This window comes from Chaetodon trifascialis, chromosome 19 (genome assembly GCF_039877785.1).
Source record: "Chaetodon trifascialis isolate fChaTrf1 chromosome 19, fChaTrf1.hap1, whole genome shotgun sequence".
Taxonomy (NCBI): Eukaryota; Metazoa; Chordata; class Actinopteri; order Chaetodontiformes; family Chaetodontidae; genus Chaetodon; species Chaetodon trifascialis.
The window spans coordinates 11,600,051-11,620,364 of NC_092074.1; the positions used below are offsets into that span (position 1 = coordinate 11,600,051).

At 42.4% G+C, this 20,314-nt stretch overlaps 2 protein-coding genes and 1 long non-coding RNA gene across 4 annotated transcripts in view; all 3 read left to right on the top strand.

Moving 5' to 3' along the window:
- Nucleotides 1-6,928, top strand: part of xkr6b (XK, Kell blood group complex subunit-related family, member 6b) — a 50,390-nt gene extending 43,462 nt beyond the window's left edge. Inside the window, exons 2-3 of the mRNA XM_070987988.1 lie at nucleotides 2,015-2,211; nucleotides 2,934-6,928. Of these exons, the coding sequence (XP_070844089.1) occupies nucleotides 2,015-2,211; nucleotides 2,934-3,904 (1,168 nt within the window). The 3' untranslated portion in view covers nucleotides 3,905-6,928. The remainder of the gene's footprint in view (nucleotides 1-2,014; nucleotides 2,212-2,933) is intronic.
- Nucleotides 6,929-6,937: 9 nt separating this feature from the next.
- LOC139348040 (uncharacterized) lies at nucleotides 6,938-9,908 on the top strand. The gene is made up of 2 exons (XR_011603365.1): nucleotides 6,938-7,106; nucleotides 7,164-9,908. It is a non-coding gene; the product is annotated as an uncharacterized lncRNA (long non-coding RNA).
- A 1,359-nt stretch (nucleotides 9,909-11,267) lies between these two features.
- Nucleotides 11,268-19,478, top strand: ccm2 (CCM2 scaffold protein). 2 transcript variants are annotated; one of them, XM_070988186.1, is made up of 10 exons: nucleotides 11,268-11,683; nucleotides 15,413-15,589; nucleotides 15,728-15,811; nucleotides 15,911-16,094; nucleotides 16,356-16,492; nucleotides 16,724-16,859; nucleotides 17,096-17,153; nucleotides 17,275-17,410; nucleotides 17,520-17,658; nucleotides 18,183-19,478. In XM_070988186.1, the coding sequence occupies exons 1-10, from the start codon at nucleotides 11,654-11,656 to the stop codon at nucleotides 18,476-18,478; spliced, it is 1,377 nt and encodes a 458-aa protein (XP_070844287.1). In that variant the 5' UTR covers nucleotides 11,268-11,653; the 3' UTR covers nucleotides 18,479-19,478. The 2 variants fall into 2 exon arrangements, with proteins under 2 accessions (XP_070844287.1, XP_070844288.1); XM_070988187.1 differs by lacking the exon at nucleotides 11,268-11,683 and adding an exon at nucleotides 14,492-14,586.
- The last annotated feature ends 836 nt before the right edge of the window (nucleotides 19,479-20,314 follow it).

Genomic DNA, 20,314 nt, shown 5'->3' on the forward strand with positions numbered 1-20,314 from the left:
TCTCTCACCAGCGCATGCTTAATTTGTTTATCATTAAATAATGATTTAGTGATCACAGGAACAGTAATTCTGCAAAAACAGCAACCTTGTATCAATTTTTTCAAGATCACATTTTATGAGCGGAGGAAAACAAAGCATATGTCGAGATCATTAATTATTTTGTGAGCACAAGTGAAGAAAAAGTGAGACACGGTTCCCTCTCAGGCCTTCCCCATGTGCCAGACACTCCATGTTCCCATTGTCACATTTACTGAAGGTCTAGTGAGCCGTTCAGAGTTGTATTGTATGTATGGAGAGCAGGAAGTGGTTAATGCTTAAGTCTTCGCCAAAACAATAACCAAGAGCAATTAGACCCCACTAGACGATGCATTCTTTACACCGCACTGCTGTCAACCTCATTTCAAATTAAACAGTTATCTCGTCTCCAATAGCTAATGCAGAAGCTAATTACGTTGAAAAACCACTCATAAGCATTTTCCTCTTTTGTTTGTTATTCTGCAGTGAATTTCAGTGTCTCACTTTTAGGAACGGAATTTAGATCCATGGCCTCTCAATTTGTTTTGAGGAGTGCTACTGTCTAGTCTATTTCTGTCCTTGCTACACTATTGTCCTCGGTTGACTGCCTTCATATCAAGTGCTGGATTTATTTGGCCACTCTGCCAGCTCAGGCAGATAGGCCCTGCAGCTACCACCCAATATGCAATGGCTGAAGCCACTGTTAAGATAACTATAAACCACTATAACTGGTTTCAGTGATTGTTTTCTCTACAGCCAGGTGTGGGTTAACATGTTCTGTTTTCCTTCCTTTGTTGGATGGATTGATGTGTTTCACCGTGCATTTTCTATCACACGCTGTGACGTTCCTGTCCAAAGCTTCGATCTGCTAAACGTTTTCCCTCATCGTTGTTTGCTCGTCTTCCTCTGCGCACGTTAATTGGCGGCTCCAAATGCTCCGCTCCATTTCAAAATCCATACCCAAAGACGATTACGATCTTAATTAGCTATATCACAGCCCTGAGCATATTACATTTTTGCTCAGCAGCACACAATGACTCCCGGTGTCTCGCCCTTTCAAAAAAGCAGTGCTACAGCTTTGATTGCAATAGGAGCTTGATTCAATTAGCTGCCACTTCTCAGCTGCATTACCGACCATCTCCCCGGCTTCACCAGAGTCACTTCACCATTATGAAACCCCATCAGTCATGAAAACAGCCAGTCCAGCTGCTGGCAACACGGATCATGTGGTGCACTTATGAGAATGATTATTGCCTTGCTTATTATATGCCTCCTATAACAAGTTCAATAAGCACACCTTCAGAGGCCAAAGAGAGGATTGTAACATGTATGTACCAGTGATGTTTCCGTCTTTTTCTCAGTCACACTTACACTGATGTTCTTGTCTGTTTTATCACTACACCTGCTTGCTTTTAGAGCAAGGTGTTGTGCTCACAGTTTATGTGGCAATCAAAATCCACACATTATGGGCAAATCCTTGATTTATGTGTTTTATGTAATCTTAATTCAATCAGCCAGCTTCATTGAGATTAAAATCTCTTCTCCGAGAGAGACCTGAGAGCAAGAAACATTCACAAGAACACAACCGCACAATAAACATGGAATTAATAAAAACAGTCACAAGAATCATAAATAACATCAGACAGTAAAGCTTTTAAAATCTCCTTTAAGTGTTTGTACCACTGATATCAACTTTATTCATTGGTAAACATCTGAAAAGTCCCTTTAACTAACTCAGAACCCAATGATAAACTCCTCATAAATGCAGATTGATACATTTTACTGTTTAAAAAAGTAGCTAAGTATGCCCTCTAGTGTTGTCAAAACTCAACCGTGTGCAGGTGTGCTGAACAGTGAATTTATGCATTTCTCTGAGCAGCAAAGACTGGTGTCAACGAGTGTTCTTGTTCCTTTTCTCCCAGTACGGTGAAATAAGTAGAATTAGATGCACACCTGAACGCTGACATTGTCAAACTGTCCATCCTCTCTCTCCCTGCAGGTATATCCGCACAATGTACCTCGGGATACAAAGTCACCGGCAGAAGGAGAACCAGCGGCGTTTTTACTGGGCTATGATGTACGAGTATGCCGATGTCAACATGCTGCGACTGCTGGAGACCTTCTTAGAAAGCGCCCCTCAGCTGGTGCTGCAGCTCTGCATCATGATCCAGAGCAACAAGGCTGAGTGGCTGCAGTGTAAGGGGCTCCCTAAGGCTCTATACTAGAGTCAAATTTCCAAGACATCTGCCTTTTGTGTCTTTCTTGCATCACACTGGATGTCATACTGTGGTTATCACATGATGCTGAGATGCTTCCATATTTTACACCTGACAAATACATTTTCTGTAAAGTTCACACATCGCTTTATTTACAGTGTGCAGTATGCTCCACCACTGTATCCAATCTCCTGCATTCATCACATTTGTTATTGAAAGCTCTTTTACATTTACAGTTTGCTCATGCGATACAGCTCCCCAAGGAAGGCAATTCAATCATGGCAAGTGATACCCTTCCCTGTCTGCGTGTCTATAGAAATGCCATCACTACATTTGCTGAGAGGCACCATGCTGCTGGTGGTACTCTGCAGAAAATCTCTCTCTCTCTCCCTCTATCATTTATGCAGCAGGTTACTGCTCTGACATATCTGCTGTCTCTACTATTATACAAGTCTTAAGGAAATTGAATTGGCGCACTAAATGGAGACAGTGTTGACTGACCGACCCATGATGATCATGGCAATAATATTGCTTTCCAAAATGTGATGTATGGCTTTGGTTGAAATAAAACATACTGTGTACAGTGAGTGGACGCACAACCAAGTCAAGATAAAACTATAATTCTTTGGGTTGTGCTTCATACTTAAAAATGTTTTGTTTTGTTTTTTTTCACTCTTTCTCTCTCTCTGTCCACATTCACAGGTGTTTCTGCCATGTCCTCCCTCTTGTCCCTGGCCTGGGTGCTAGCCTCTTACCACAAACTGCTGCGTGATTCACGTGATGACAAGAAGAGCATGAGTTACCGAGGTGCTCTGGTGCATCTGTTCTGGCGCCTTTTTACCATCTCCTCACGGGTGCTCTCCCTTGCCCTATTTGCCTCTGTTTTCCACATCTATTTTGGCATTTTTGTGGTGCTCCACTGGTGTGCCATGGCTTTCTGGGTCATCCATGGCGGCACCGACTTCTGCATGTCCAAGTGGGAGGAGGTACTGTTCAACATGGTGGTGGGCGTGGTCTATGTCTTCTGTTGGTTCAATGTACGTGAGGGTCGGACGCGGTACAGGATGGTGGCCTATTATACAGTAGTACTGCTAGAGAATGCCATTCTCAGCTCCCTTTGGTATGCGTACCGCGACCCAGCCACCACTGACGCCTATGCCTCTTTTGCCCTCTGTGGCGTCTTCCTGTGCTTTGCCTCAGGTGTGGCCTGTATGGTTCTCTATTATGGGGTTCTACACCCCATGGGCCCCCGGCTTAGGGTGCTGGCCAGCTCCTGCTGTGCTGAGCTGCTGTGGGGCCTTCCGTTACCCCCTGAGGCCGAGCCCATGGCTCCCACTCCAGGCCCCCGTGGCTCTCAGGCCACCCCCACACGGGGTCTGGCAGGGGAATATTTGGAGTCAGATGAAACAGCCACGGACACCTGCCTTCCGGTTTTCCAGGTGAGGTCCACAGAGCCTGTTGATGCAGCTGGCAGGCCCATCCGGCCTGAGGGTCCTCTCATCAAGATAGACATGCCCAGAAAACGCTACCCAGCCTGGGATGCCCACTTTGTGGATCGGCGCCTGCGCAGGACCATAAATGTACTGCAGTACATTAGCCCTAATGCGGTGGGCATCAGGTATAGGGACGGTCCGCTTCTTTATGAACTCCTGCAGTACGAATCCTCCCTCTGAAGGCATCTTCTCCACGGCTCTGTCACCTCCTCTTACACACAACAATGCACATGCCTTCCTTTCTTTCATTCTGCTCTTCTTCCTCTCCAGATATTATTTTTTTCCATTTGACACTCGGCTCTCTCCTTCTCTCTGATCATTCAATTTTTCTGCAGGAGATGTGTGTTTTCTCAACTGAAAATCTGTCAAGACAGTCTTAACACACACAGTCATGGTTTATTTTTGGAAAAAAAAAAAACATACAGCACAGAGAGAAAATTATGAACCTACAGTATCTTATGTGATATATACAGAAGTCTCATATAAATCCCTCTACATTGATAGAGGGGGGTTCTGTATGAGTGTGTAGATAACATATGAATGTTTCATTATGAAATATGTTTAATGCATTATACTGTATTGGTGATTCAACCTGTGAATACTTGTGAAGGGCATATTGTATGTCCCTGTGACATGGGACTGGCGCAAAGCCTGATGGGAATGATGGAGGAGAGTCTCAGAAGAGGCAGGTCTTTGCACATCCCAACATTTACTGCCATTCTTTATGTAAATTATTGAAATGTATGATAATGTTTACCAAGTCCTTAGCCCATGAATCAAAAGGCACTGAAATTTCTACTATGATACCCTTACAGAGAGGACACAGTCAAAGATGTGTCGTTTCTGCAATTACTCTAATTCAAAATGGATTTTTTTTTTCTCTGTGAGCTCACGTGGCGCAAGTGTATCCTGGCTGTCCTATTTTTGTTCAAAATCCTAAATCGTAATCGCATCATGTATGGAAGAAAAAAGAAGCACACTGACCTTCAATCAGTTCCACCCACACACTCAATCGTTACGGTGCAGACTGCCCTCCAGTGGAGGCAAGCTGTAACAGCACGCCTTACTTGGTAATTTCTGCCTGTAGTTGTGACAGCACAAAATGTTAAGAGTTGAAAAAACACAATGGAAGGAATGTAGAATGTAGTTGAAATGAGCACAACGTTGTCTAAATTGGTGGGTAGAAGAGTAAAGTAAAAAACATTCCAAAGACTTTTTTTAAAAAGATTGTAGGTAAAGGGTAGAAGGGTACAAATGTGTGTTAAAACGCACTTTTTTTTAAAGTGCAAAGACAGCCTTCAAGGAATCCTCCACCATTCCCTTCGGATTCCTAGAAAGTACTCCCTTATCCAACCTCCCTGTTTTGTTTTCTTATCAACAATTGTTTTAGGTTGATTAATATACGCTTATTGGGTGCAAAGACTTGTAATAAGTTCTTTAAAAAAAAAAAGATGACAAATCTGAGAAGATATTTCTATGCTATTATACTTCAGTGCGTATTTGTGTCCACATTTATAGTCATTAACATAACTATATTTTGCCAGAACACACACTTTTTTACATAACAAAAAATGTTGTGCGGTGCAGTGTTAAAAAAGGAATATTCCTCAACATCAGTGTGCCCTCAAAGAGGCTGTGCTCTTATATGGGTGTACAGGGCAACTGTTCTGGCACCTGCTAGCGCAGTTGAAACAAAGCCAAATCGCATCTTAAAGTACTGTCTTTCCAATTTATCTGCCCCTTGAACCAGTAGAATGAGTCAAAATGTGTGCCATCTATAGGCCTGCCATGAAGCAATTATACACTGATCTACATCTGCCAGCTGAACCTGCGGGAGTTCATCACCACAGACAGCCACAGGATGACCACATGACAAAAATACAAGAAAATTAAAAAAAATGCCTTCTAAGTCAAAAGAACTTGACTAAAATTTCCAGCGAGGGCTACTGAACAATCCATACGAAAACTGAATGCATTTCATACTCCAGTTTAATCTATTTAGTCAGTGATTCATCTGAATATATAATGTGCGTTTTTTACATTGCAGTGTTTGGCATGAGTTTAGTATCAGGCATTAGTATGAATGCACCCAACAAGGGATGCCCAAGAGCCCGACACCAAGCAGAGATTCCTTTGTCCTGGCTCACTGGCTTTCTGCTTAGCTGTGGCCACGGGTGCCTGCTAACATCGTACTGTAAAAGGCAGATGCCATGTGAGTCCCGGCCAAAGGCGAGAGGGGTTTTTTGCCGGGGTTGGAAAAGAACATGAGGACAGATCGTGATAAAGGGCTTGACTGGAGTATGGTGGATAATTCCTTGTGTGCCTGTGTGAGAAAGGTGAGTGTCTACCTCTCCCTCACATGCTGTACAACCTACAGTGTGTATTCGGGGATGGAAGTGTGCTTGCATGGTGGTGCGTGCGCATGCTTGTCAGTGTGTGTCCTCAGCCCTTTCCCACCGTTCTGTTCTCTCGCCGATTGTTCGGCTCCATCCTTGGTTGCTGCTGCGCCCTCTTCTCCATCTCTGCCGTGTTGGGCCTTGGTACCCTCCTGTGAAACACTCTCACACTCTCTGGTAACTGAACGACGGGGTTGAGGCTGAACAACTGGAGATCCTGACATGAGAACATGCAATGAGGTACACTGCCATAACCAAGAGCTTCAACATCCAGGGTCTGCCACCCGTCAGCTTAAAAGTGATGTTCAGCCCTGAGTAATTGAGAACTGTTGGGTCAGCTAGGGTGGAGCAAACATCCAAGTCACCATATGTATAGATAATACATGAGTATGCAAACAACCAACTTGTTCATTGTTTACCATATAGCCAGAGTAGTTCCTCTCTGTTGTAGTGAATGAACAGCCATGTTAATAGTTAGTCAGTGAATAAATAATGAACAATAAGTATTGTTAAGATAAAAAAATAAATATAAAACTGAAAAAAAAAAAAAAAAAACCTAAGCAAAACAGCCAATACAGGGGTTCCTCAGGACCAACAAACAAGACCACTGAACCAGCTGACTCAGGGGTGTCTCAATGCAGTTCTCATCACCAGGCATGTCCTCAAGGGTCTCCATTTTTTCCTTAACATACTGCATCCTGGACCACTCCACGGCTGGGATAGTACCACTAAATTATAGTTTGCTCATTTTTTTTTATTTATTTATTTTATTCATTTTTTTTTGGGGGGGGGGGGGTGATTACTCATTCCTTTTTTGGGGGGGGGGGGCAGTTTTTTGTGGTAGTTGGCTGCCTGGCGCATGGTGCATCCTTTCCAAACACTGCTGACCTTTTCCAGACATGGACACATGTCCAAATCAGGTGCAAATACACTGTGATTCATTCATTTGTAGGTGTGTGTGTGTGTGTGTGTGTGTGTGTGTGTGTGTGTGTGTGTGTGTGTGTGTGTGTGTGTGTGTGTGTGTGTGTGTGTGCGTGTGTGAGGAAGTATTATATTGCATCTCGGACAAGATTATGTACAACTGGGCTACATTTCATCTAGCGGTGCTTCATGTCGTAAAAGTATTTATGCTTGCTTAATTGTGTCATTAAAATTATAGTTATGGCAGTTAATTAAACTAATTGATTTTAATCAAGTCTACTAAGAGTCTATATGTACAAGTCTGGATTTTTATGAAACATACAGTATATTTTCCGTATTTCTACAGAACAATCACCATTTTGCCACATTCTGTATTTAGTGAAAAGGATTAGCTTGAAGCTGGTTAATGAGTGGGTTTTTTGTAGTTATATATAATTCTGTTGTTTAAGTTGTACACGGGTTTCAAGAGCTAAGCTACACAAGAGTGCAAGTGGAAGCTGTTTCTATACCGTACAGTGTAGTATTCAGGCTGCCACACTAAACCATATACAAGGTCGCAGAGAAATCCCCTGCAGAGAATTGTTTTTGTCAGGTTACCTGCCCAGCTCAACATCCCTCGACAGCCACAACACACAGCAAGAGCGTTTGAACAGCAAGCTTGTTCTCCTCAGTCCTTGTTGTGCCTTGTTACTTTGGGTGCTTCAATCCAGCCGTGGCAGCCAGGTCCGCAAAACAACAATGCCAATGTCTTTCTTTTCCTGTTTCATGTGCCAGCACACTCACCAATGCGATGACGACACCAAACAGTATTCTCCCTGTTCTCAATCCTGTCAGCTCGCACCTCAGTCCACAACGCCTCTCAGTCTTACAGTTCCATCCAAGCTGTCATCTACAGGACCGTACTGTTTCCTCGTTAGAGTGTTACAGCTGAACTTCACACTGTGACAGAACCAAGCGCTGGGTGCCGTGTGAAACCCAGTTACTGGTTCTGTCAAAGACATAGGAGAAAAAGTAAGGCAATACTGAACATCTTCCGTACTTGAACGTAGGGTTCCACATGTTTATTACATTTGAGTAAGCTGAATCGCAGCATCCCCAAGTTGATTCGGTAAGTTACAATTAGCAGTCTGGACTGAGCTCACAAGCGTTAGTTTTTGGGCTGTTTGATGGATAGTCTTAACAGATGCCAGCCACGATACCGAACGATTTGGTCAATGATTGTTTTGTACTTTTGTCTATGCCTTTACATCTTCTTCTGTCTTGCAATGATGAATGATTTGTGGTGCCAAGACGTAAACTTTCTGTGTCGTATGTCTCGTGTGAACAATACATCTTCTAGCCAAAACAATAATGCCTGCAGTTAGAATATAACGCAGGAAGAAGTCAACGATGACGAAATGCGCAAAAAAAATCACTTACGTTGCATTTTCTTACAATGGAATGAAGAAACAGGCCCGGTCACGGATTCACTTTTGAATAACCTCATTTCCTGGTTTTCCCACCACCTCCCAGCATGCCTTTAGAACTCATTGTGAGGTGACCCTCAACATTTAGCATGTAAGTGCTCTCGACTGCACATCAAACCCTCTGATTTCTGCATTAATGTGTAGCAGCAGGTCACTGTAGTGTTTGACTTGGTTTAAGTCTGTACCTTTGTGTCAGGACCATCTGTTTGACCAATGGCACAGTATGTTCAGATGATAAAACGGTGCATTTTCTTACTTTACTTTCCTTCTCTGATTTTTTGTTTAGAACCTGGTGCTGAATAAATGCATTTAAAAAGGTGCTACCACTGTGGACTGCAGTCCACATTTTGGCTTTCTGTGAGCATAGCCTTCCGGGTGACTGACGGGCCTGTGCCTAACATACTTGCAGTCTGAAAATGCTCCAGAACTAGCACCTCAAAACCACACAGTTTACAGCAGAACTCAACTCTCAATGGTGCCATTTTGATTTTCCAAACTGCACAAAAAAACAACAGTTACTCTACTTTTCATATACTGTTTATTATACTGGTTTCAGCATACAGTATGTTTTTTTTATTTTACAATGATTCAATCTGCACTAGGACTTTTTTTCTTTCTTTTCTCTGAGAGAATGAAACCGGCAGATGACAAACTGCGTCTTTCTGGCAAATGCACAGGAGCACAAATGTACTTCTGCTACTGGGATCTGGGTAAAAAAAATATATATATAGAACGTGATTGCTGTGTTGTAAATTCCTGTCATCTATATGTCCTTAATCTGTGTGTATCTATTTTTGTTGTTATTGTAGAATTGGCTGTAATATTTTGTTTAAAATGGATTTGATATTCCAATGAAGCAACTATGGTTGTCATATTAATTGCTGCTGATTTTTGGAAATTGTTATCAAAGGTGTTGGGAAATATTGCTTTGTTTATATTCAATCAATTTCTAGATTGTGTTAGCTTGTTGGTGTATTTCACAAATCTATCAGGATGCTCCCTAGACTACACGATTTATCCGGGGTATTCCAAAAGTTGGCACAATGTCAGTAAGCAAATTCGCTACAATGTGTAGCATCTTCATGAAAGTGTACTCATACAACCTATGTTGTGACTGAGAACATATAAGGAATGATTTCTTTGTTGTTGTTAAATATAAAATGTAAGTAAATTGTTTCATGGAATCCCCGTTCTTTAAAAAAGCAAAACTGATGTCCTATTTTTGGGAACAATATGAATATTATTAATAACATATGGTGCTAAAGTTCTTTTTGTATGTTTTGGTTTTTAGATGAAAAGAGAAATATTATGCTGAAAATGTAATGTTAAGCCTTACTGTAGATTCATATATCAGACTGTTCATCCCAGAAGAGAAAAATAAATATAGTATTTGAAAGTGCACTATATCAGTACTGTATTCACATGCATGTGACACATTTCAACAGAGGAAAGCAGCTGCAGTATATGGCCTGCAAAGGGGTAAGATGTGACCAACTGGGGGAAGTTTAATGAACATGGAGGAATTTCTTTTGCAACAGTAGTGGAGATATAGATGTGGAGACGTGGGCAAAGCTTGCATTTGCATTTCCATGGTGAGTGGATATCTGGAGGATGAGTCTGAAGTCATCCTTCGATGGGCAAATTTTGCAAATGCAATATGATTCACTTGAAAATATATAGTATACTGAGAGTTTCCATCTGCTGAGAACTCTATTTTTATACCGCACATAAACCAGAAGCCAAATCAGGCCCCGGCAGACCTGAACACAAGGTTACTGAATTTAATACTTTGGCAGATCTTACTCTGCTGTATTCCCACATTGATGCCCACATGTATTTTCACATTTTAGCACAACAAAATCAGAACTGGTGCCTTTAATTCTTACAGTTTACATGAAGACATCTCACAATCCAGAAAGAGGCCATCAAAGTCACATTTTCTAACAATCTCATATACTTCAAACAAAGGCCCCCTCAGCTTTAAGAAAACCAGGACGGATTAATATATGATTACCAAGTGAATGCTGACTGGACATGTGCAGATCTTACCCGTCTTTTGTCGGCACTGCTGCAGCAAACCTTGAGAGAGATCCTTTTTCACTTCCACATCGTCTTGCCTCATGTTTCTGTCTCTCTCTACCCGTCTCGTCTGCTCTCGCTGTCATTCCTGTCCGAGAAAAACTAAGACATTGTCTCTTACTGCCCTCAAAAATGTCACAGGTGAAACATTTGCAATTTATCAGCCTCAAGGTGCCACTGTTGTTTATAGATTATTGATAGAACTCTTCTCAGGGAAAGAAATTTAGAAACATTTGCAGGAATGCAGGTGTAACATCAATCACAGCTGCAGTACATTTAAGTGTGCCAGGTGAACGGTTGGGGCTCAGAGGGACATTTGAACAGAAAGGGTTTAGGTCACATATATCAGCTGTTATTTACAGATCTTGTGCATAATTAAGTGATTGACAGTAATTGTGATTTGGGGCCATTCCTGAAGAAGACTGGACAGAAGTGTCAAAACTTCAACCTCTTCTAAGGAGACATAAAGTAGTTAGCAAAGGGGGCTGTAGCAAGCAAACAAAAAATAACTAAAGCAGTCTGTATGGCCGTAATTCTTTGGTCTGATGTGAGTCTCTGTCAATGAATTCATTAATAATCTTCTTAAGTTAAGGTAACAAAGGTGAAGTGACTCCGCAGTTCCGCGCGGTCGAACGCGGTATTATCACTGTGCCACTCAGGAGCAGCTGTTTTGGTTTGTGCAATGCAAAGCATGCTGGACCACAGTTCAACGCCCAAAATGGCGGCACGATTGAAAAGTTTTGCCTGTTTTATCCGAGTTTGTCTTGTTTACAGACTATTTCTTTAGCTGTTTTAGCACCACTTAAGCATATCATTTTCAAGCTGCTGGAACGCCGGCGTTTCAACTAATGGTTGACGGATAAGGCAAAACTGAGGATGGCATTTCGCTATCGGCTCAAATCCGGGCATCGCTTTATCAACGCTAGGCTAGGCTAGGCTAAGCTAAGATAGGCTAGTAATCTAACTACTGTCAGATGAGTGCTGGTTAAAAGCTTCAGTGGTTATGTCTTGTCTCACCTGGATCTCCACGCTGAGCTGAATATGAAGAAGAGGACCTTTACATAGACATGGAGGATGATGTGAAAAAAGTGAAAAAGGTAAGTCGGGCAGTTGACATAGGCTACTTTGTACTGCAAGTTGATTAGCTAGCATGCTAACTTACTAGCTAGTGAGACCGGGGGAGTTCAGCTGTTAAATGGCTAAAGTTCAGCTAACTATCAAGTAAATATGAACAGACAGGGGGAAAGAACTCACGATACACGCTGAAATATATGTTGTTTTTTCTATCAACCAGCGTTGCTTTAAAGAGGAGAAATGTGTAACTTAATTCATCGAATAGACATTAAATAAAGGTAAGTTAAGGCGCAACAGATTGAGTCTAGAGGAGAGTGAAGTGTTAGAAGTTAAGGTTAAAACGTCACCGTCTCAGTTCAAGATTACCATGAGCTTCACGAAGTTTTTATTTCTCATATTTCAAAAAATATCAACTTCAACTTCGTTTGCCTTGTTCGCTTTGTACTGCATTAAAATGTGTTCAGGTGTAGTGTGCGGTCGTTGTGGTAAATGTGGTAACGCTAACTTAAAAGGATATTAGCGGCCGTTGCTGTATTAATGACCGTTTGGCTAATGTATTAACAGTTGTGGTGTTATAAACCGTGAGGGTGATACAAACGGTCATAAACCGCAGTGTCAGTATCGTGACGAAGCTTATGTACACACAGCCAGGTTTCCCAGAGTCATCACCCTCGTTGTGCCGTGTTGGCGTGGGTCATGGATGATCTGTGTGGTCAACACAGGCTGTCACAGGCAGCGGCTATCAGTGTCATGCCTGAGGGAAGCAGCACTCCCTGCTTGTGCCAGCCACCCTACCTCGTCTGACACGTACGGGACATACATATTACCTTATGATCCCGTTTGAAATGGACACGGATCTGCGTGTTAGAGCAGACACAAGGGACATTTTCCCCTCTGTTCCTCTGGCTGGCACAGGGCAGGACACTGACCAGCTCCCACAGCCTGGGCAGCCTAATGAGCAGTGATATGTCTGAGGTGAACATCTTAGCAATGGTTTTGCTCCGCCTTCCATCATTTTTCCGTGACAATAACACTGCAGTTACTTCCCATCAAATTCCACCTCCTCCTGATATGAAGGGGAATTTGCACGGAAATGAAGTGATATCCTAGTGTTAAGACGGTTTGTTGGGGCAAGGAAATGTTTTTGTCAGCAGTGTTAACAAACCCAATGCCTGATCTCAAAAAACCTATTGCTGATCATAAGTTGCCTTATTATTGTGACCACAAAAAGATAGTAAATTATTTACACTTGCCTTGTAGTCTTTTAGCTTTTTGGAATCTCTTGATATCCTCAGGTGGAAATATTCTTTTTAATCTCAGCACCAATTAATGTTTCAGCTTCATGAAAGTGATTATGATTTTTGTCATTTTATTGCCAGAAACAAACTGAAAATGTGTACTTCTTCCAACAAGGCTTAGCACCTACTGTTCAGAGTCGATGATCTGTAATAGGGATCAGTGTTACCAATATGTACAGTTCTTGTTTGTGCCACTTGGCGGTGATAGTGAACAGCATTTGCTCTAGATGTATTTTATATTCATCTTACAGACATCATTACACAGGTTCAAGTGAAAGCTCAGACCCCTTCATATGTTACTTTTCACTTTGCTTACCGATTTGTATAAACTCATTTACAAAAGCATCCTCCATGTCAAGGAATCTCTGGGACAGCATGTAACTTCGACTGGGATTTGTCTGTCAGAGGTGTCTGGAAAAGTTAGAGAATTGCACAATTCAATTACCTTACAGGAACACTGCAGAGGGAATGCTGTCTTCCCTTACACAACCAATGTATTTGCTTGCTTCAAGGCCAGATGGGAATGTCTTACAAACTCTGATCAAATCAAGAATGAAGAGCATGTTTATTGAATGAAAGTGCTGCAGGTTAGAGAAAAGCAGCGGTGTTTTTCTTGATCTGCTGTAAGTTTTCCTGCATTGTTCTCATGTGTGAGACAGTTTGAAAGTCCACCTGCACTTGTTGGCCTCCTGGCCATCACAGCATAAAGACACCATTCTCTGTCCTCACTTATATTTCTTTGTAAACTGACTTTCACCCAAAAAAAGGGGGGTCAACAATGGTAGCTCTAGTCTCACATTTCACAAGGAGAAACCATAAAATGTTAATGCACTTGTCTTCACAAGCTCCAAACTGTTAAATAATGCACTGGTCACAGGTTGTGCTGTTCTATGAAGACTAAAGTCTGTCATCAAATGTCAACACATCAAGCAACCAAATTATGGTAGCTGAATTCATCATTTGATTTCAGCAGTTTTATATGGGATGCTCAACTTTAATTATGAAGTTTGTTTCAGTGACCTTTTGAGAAGTGATTGAAAAAGGGAAATAAGTCCTATAGAGCTACGTCATTATCTGCACTTTTTGCCCTGTTGAATCTGCAGCATGAACAGTGATGCAGATGCAACATGTGGTTTAAGAGTGATATGTATGGATTTTGATCTGCAGAGTTGTGTCCTGAGAGCGACTGATTAAAGGCAGCAGTCGTCACATCACAATAAAATTTGAAGATCTGGAGTAAAAGTGATTATCACCACACACTCTTCAACATCTGTGAAGCGGTTTTCAAAACTACCCAGAACGTTTAAGAAACGGCCTTCTGCAGCGTCAAAATTCAAAGCATCAGTGCGCGTGTCATCACAGGAAGTTGTGGTTAGTCCCCTTCCTGTACTTGTGCCTGAGTACAGCGACAGATGCACTTCCCTTCCTCTGTGGGGGGGGGGGGGGTCACACCCCTCACGTACACAGTCACGCTGCGTTTGATCCTGTATGTCACCACTCGGCAGCTGTCACTGTGTGTGAGTGGAGGTAGCAGGTGACTTGTGCAGACAGTGCGAGCGTAGCTGCCAGGCTGTGTGCTTGCTGTTGAATAGGAGACTCTTGTAGTGAGTGGGTTCATGGAGAACGAGGTAGGCTTTTTAAAAGTTTTTGAAATTATTTGTATTATGCATTATGCATAGGCTTACACCTGTCAAGGCTACGGTGTTGACATTTTACCTGTTGATTCAAGAGCTACAGAATGATATAATTGCATGTTTTTTTATGGGTCATTTGAGAGCAAAGCAGTGAAGAGGCTCAAAAGTAAATACAGAAACTCTTTTGAGAAAAGAAAGAGAATTAATTTTTTTCCACGTGGCAGCAGTTCGTTGATGATTTGAGTTCCATTTTTCATGATTTATATGTTAAAATGTGATTCTCCATCATTTTTACACTGACTCCAATTGCAAACCACTCCAGTATTACAAAACGCAGAGTTTCCTTTGCACATGCTACTGTTGACATTTGAGCAACACATATTGGGTAACACAGAGGACTCTCAAAGAGTCCATCTGCAGCTACCAGCACAGCGAGGACAGGCAGCGTCAGCAGAAACGACAACGACTGTGTACCACAGTCAACAGAAGTTTCATATAGTTTCTGCTTGTGTTTTTGGGGGTGGGGCATTGAACTTGCACTGCATTTGCAATTGCTTTACTCATTTCAACTTTATGTACATGGTGAATATGAATGGTCCTGTACTATTAGTAATGTATTGTTGCATTGAAACATACAATGCCACCGGTTTATAACTGAAAGAGTTTGAAATGCTACATATCCACACATATTGCACTCCGTCTTATTGCTGCTGTAACGCATGATTTTCCCCCATTTTGGGATAAATAAAGTCTATCTTATCTTATCTTATCTACTCTACTGTAAACTAGTAAACGTACTCTCTTTGTCTTTATTCGCCAGCCTGGCATCGTGTCTCCGTTCAAGCGAGTCTTCCTGAAAGGAGAGAAGGGCAGAGACAAGAAGGCTCAGGAGAAAGCCACTGAGCGCAGGGCCCTCCACACCTTCTCACTCTCTCAGCCCGACCACCGCATCGACCCGGACATCCTGCTCAATGACTACATTGAGAAGGAAGTCAAAGTGAGTGTGACTACTACTATATTTAAAATGTTGTAATGTTGTTCAGTTCAGAGGAAATAATGATTTATAGGCTATTAGTTACACTACGTTTTTTGGATTTTCGTACTACTCTCAGTGAATAGTTTGTGTTCTGTCCAGTATTTGGGGCAGCTGACATCAGTTCCAGGATACTTGAACCCATCAAGTCGCACAGAAGTGCTGCAGCTCATTGACACTGCAAGGGTGAGTATCTGAGTGAGAGCATTTAACGTGATGATGTGCTGTCTAATATCTATCATATCTGGTGTAATTACCCACATTGTGTGCCTCTGTGATCCTCAGAAGTCTCATCAGTTGGCTGGCCAGCTGACATCAGAACAGGACGCAGTGGTGAGCCTGTCGGCATACAACATAAAGCTTGTGTGGCGCGATGGAGAAGACATCATCCTTAGAGTGCCCATCCATGATATTGCTGCTGTCTCTTACATCAGGGACGACTCTTTGCACCTCGTGGTGATCAAAACAGGTAAAAGAAAAAAAAAAAGTCCTGTGAAATCAGATTTGAAACAAGTGCTTAATCAGCATCTTTCTGGGAGAGGAACCAGCAATGAAAAATGAAATTAAATTAATTGGTAACTCAAATAATGTGTCCCAATAATGAAAAAAAATTTGGATTCACATATTTCAAAAATGGCCAAAATAGTGTCTGTTGACAAAAATTCAACATTTGAGTTATCAAATTGTTTGTATTTCTATGTGTATATAATGTATTTTGGATGCGTTTCAGCCCAGGAGTCAGGAGGCTCTCCTTGTCCCAGCTCGTGTCCTGATCTCAACAAGTCCCAGACCCTGAGCTCCTTATCAGAGAGTGGGGCCGTGCTTGTAGAAGTCTGCTGCCTGCTTGTGCTGGCCGTTGATAATAAGGTATTCTTTTGCATCTGCAGCGATGTTTCCTAGTGGTATAAAGACCACAAATGGTAGATTGCAGCTAAGCGATGATGCACTTGACATCAGTCTCACACAGGGATAATTTCAAATGAAGTTACAGGATGTCAAGATAATGCTGACATGACAAAAACGTATTACGTACTGTCATCAATTAATCTCTGCAGAAGAGTGCATTGTTAATGGTGTCCCCTTTTTTTTGTCTTTTAGGCAGCAGCAGAGGAGCTGTGTCTTCTGCTCAGCCAGGTCTTTCAGATCGTTTACACTGAATCAACCATCGACTTCTTGGACAGAGCCATTTTTGATGGAGCAACTACACCTACCAGGCACCTTTCTCTATACAGTGGTGAGGGGAAAAACAGACTTGCTCGCTCGAGAAAAACCCTAACCCTAACTGAATGAGACCAATTTCACAGATATTGATTTTATTTCTCTAAACAAGCTTCACAATTATGTTTGCTTTGTAAATGTGATTTGATGTAACATGCGTCAGTGTAATGCTGTTTTCTTCTTTGGGTGTCTTTGGTTTTACCTCCCTCTCAAGCTAGTAAGTCGATGTAAATATGTACTTTTATTTTGAAGATGACTCTTCAAGTAAAGTGGATGTTAAAGAGGCCTATGAAGAGGAAGCCAACACATTGTAAGTACACAGGTGAAGAGTTCTGCCTTAATGACAGGCCTCCATTTTAGTCACAGTGCTCAAGAAGCGTAAAGTGGTTCACTCTTGCTTGTCACTTACGAGGGGTGCCGTCTTCTCTCAGTCCTTTCCAGGGCTCTATGGAGGCAGAAGAGAACTCTCCATCTGCTTCCACCCCAGCATCCCCTCAGACGAAGACGGCAAGTGAAGGGGAGCTCAGCACCACAGCTGCAGAGCTGCTGCAGGACTACATGACCACAGTACGACGATTTCACCTTCTCTTCCTTTGTCTGTTTTCCAGAGTAGTAAGACATTTTTTTCAAGCTGTACTAATTCTTATTCTGACTTTTCAATCTCTCCCCCTACTAGCTGCGGACCAAACTGTCATCACAGGAGATCCAGCAGTTTGCTACCCTGCTCCATGAATACCGTAACGGTGCCTCCATCCATGAGTTCTGCATTAACCTGCGACAGCTCTATGGGGACAGCAGGAAGTTCCTTCTACTTGGTACGACCACACTGTTTCCCCATTAGTTAAGATGCAGCAGATTTCTGTAACTAGACCTCCATCATCAAGCTCAGTGCAGTCTGGAGAAGTTCAAGCACGAAGTTGGTTTGAAAAGCAGACTAACATTTGGCTGTTACACAGTTACAACTGGAAAATATGTTGGAATCAACTGGAAGCTGTTCTATCAGCAATCTAATTAAAACTGTTCATAGAAGAGCACAACAAACATGCAAAAAAGACATTTGTGTCACATTATTGTTATACCGGTAGAGCCACGCCTCACGGTCGCTTCCGGTTTTCTTGCCAGTTTCAGCAGTTTCAGACCCACTTTCATGTCTACATGAAAATGTCAGACATTATTCAAACCAAGATGTTCCATCTGCATTGGCGTCTCCTCAATAATATAAATCCACCTGCTTTTGAATAGAAATGTAGCACAAACGCATTTGTTGTACACCTTTGCTAAAAGGACAGATGTCACGTCAAACACAGTCCGTGACCATGTGCATTATGTGTCCCTGCAGGCCTGCGTCCCTTCATACCAGAGAAGGACAGCCAGCACTTTGAGAATTTCCTCGAGACCATTGGTGTGAAGGACGGCCGAGGCATCATTACAGACAGCTTTGGCCGTTACCGACGCACGGCCAGCTCCGCCTCCGATTCTACCACCAATGGTAACGGGGCAGCCGGAGGGAGCGCTGCCTCGGACGAGGGCCAGGACGCCTCTGAGGGAGACGAGTGGGACCGCATGATCACTGACATCAGCAATGACATCGAAGCTCTCGGCTGCAGCATGGACCAGGAGGGAGTGACGCCCTGACAAGGCGAGCAACGGGAGGTTTTTTGTTGTTTTTTTTTGCAAGAGCTGACACAGAATGGCAGCCAATCCTCAAACGAACAGTGGGCATGAGCTGAACGGATCAGATGAAGGTGGTCCTTAGCACTGACCTGAGAACCGGTTAATTGTTTTTTCCTCTAATTGTCAAGAGGACGTTCCGTAGTCCCCGCGCACTTGCGAAAAACCTCAACCTGTTACCACAAAAACATGAAGTCAGCAGATGCACTTATGCAGACCCTGTAGGTGACACGCAGTCAGTTCCCTATTTTTGGATTCATGGCCTCTGATATATTTTTGAAGTTCCTTTAGATTTTTGTACTCATTTATTGGCAGTATCTGCCACTGCTGTCAGCATTGTAGCGCTAATCTCCAGAGTCTTTGAGAATTCTCCAGTCCGTTTGAATCGCCTCAAAGACTCTGGAGGGTCCATCAGAGGGCTGTCTACATGTTTTTAGAAGGTGAAGACAGGATGTGCTGGTTTGTGCTTTTTTGTATTATTATAGGTCAATCAGCTTCATCCACAAGGAGAACTTTGGTTTTCCTCATTTATGTCACATGTGCATGTTGCTGTGAGAGTGTAACATTTTGCTATATATAATTTTGTTTTCCAGTAAGATTTGTGTACCACTTTGTTTTTACACTATCATTTCTTACCAGTGTTTACTCATTTATATAAATTTGTCTTATTCAAACTGACCAAGGAAATGCTGTAAAAACAAAAATTCTCATCCAGTTCAAGCGACTGAGTGGGGACTGTATTTGACAAAGCCAGTTATGGCCGATGTAAATTTATGATTTAAGAGTTTTGTTCTTCTCCTGCAGGTCATCTTGTTATGTCTTGACACATTACATGTATCTGTCATTGTGCCTTTACACTGCAGTACTGCTGCCAACTGTCTGTCACACACAGACAGCTAATTATGAACTGTAACTACAGTTGTTGAGCAAATCATGGTTATTAAATAACAGCTACTTTAAATGGATTGGTGTGAAGCTCCAAACATTGTGATGTCTTTTAAAACACGTGGTTAAAGTGAGACTAACCTCCTCGTTTAATTTGACTTTCATGCACCAAAACTGACAGGTGAGGTGAAGGTTTTGTAATGTGATTATGATCCTCCCTGACCGATCATCTGCTTGGATGCACCTAAGCTGCTGTGGAACTTGCCTGAGTTTCATCAAAGCAGTCATGCTGGACGTCGCCCTCACAGTGAGGGATTAGCTTTGTGAGTGTGAGGGACGAGAAATTGGCAGGACAGTCTGAGTCGAGCGCATTCCTCTCTGTCCTCTACAGATCTCCTTTGATATGATTTTCCTCTCGAAGTTTTAAGAGTACAAAACAAGCAGGAATCAGCAGGTGTTTGTCTGCCGTCTGGATGTCTGTTGTGGAGCAGAGGTGTAGGAGTGCATGTCCAGACTGGAACACGACACCTGGGTTCAGATCGCCGCTTTGGCTTGAGACGCTGTCTGCCTCCAACAAAGGGATGAGCTAACCAAGAAGCCTCTGATCTCACCGAGCAAACAGATTCTTTCTCATCACACAGACGAGCTATTCTTGGTCAGATGTACCCATTTGCAACAATGCTGCTTCATTGTTTGGGTACAGAGGGAGAGTAAATGATTGTTTTTGACGCGTCTGCTTTCTCACAGTACTTGGCAGAAGCCTAATTGGCCTCCTGTAAATTCTCCTCTTAATCCAATTTTAGACCGAGCAGAATGACTCATTGAAGTGCCTCATTCAAAGTAAAGTAATTATTAAATAGATCAGTTGGTTTAATTAAGTCATTAAAGGATCCCATGCTGTTTTATAAACAGTGA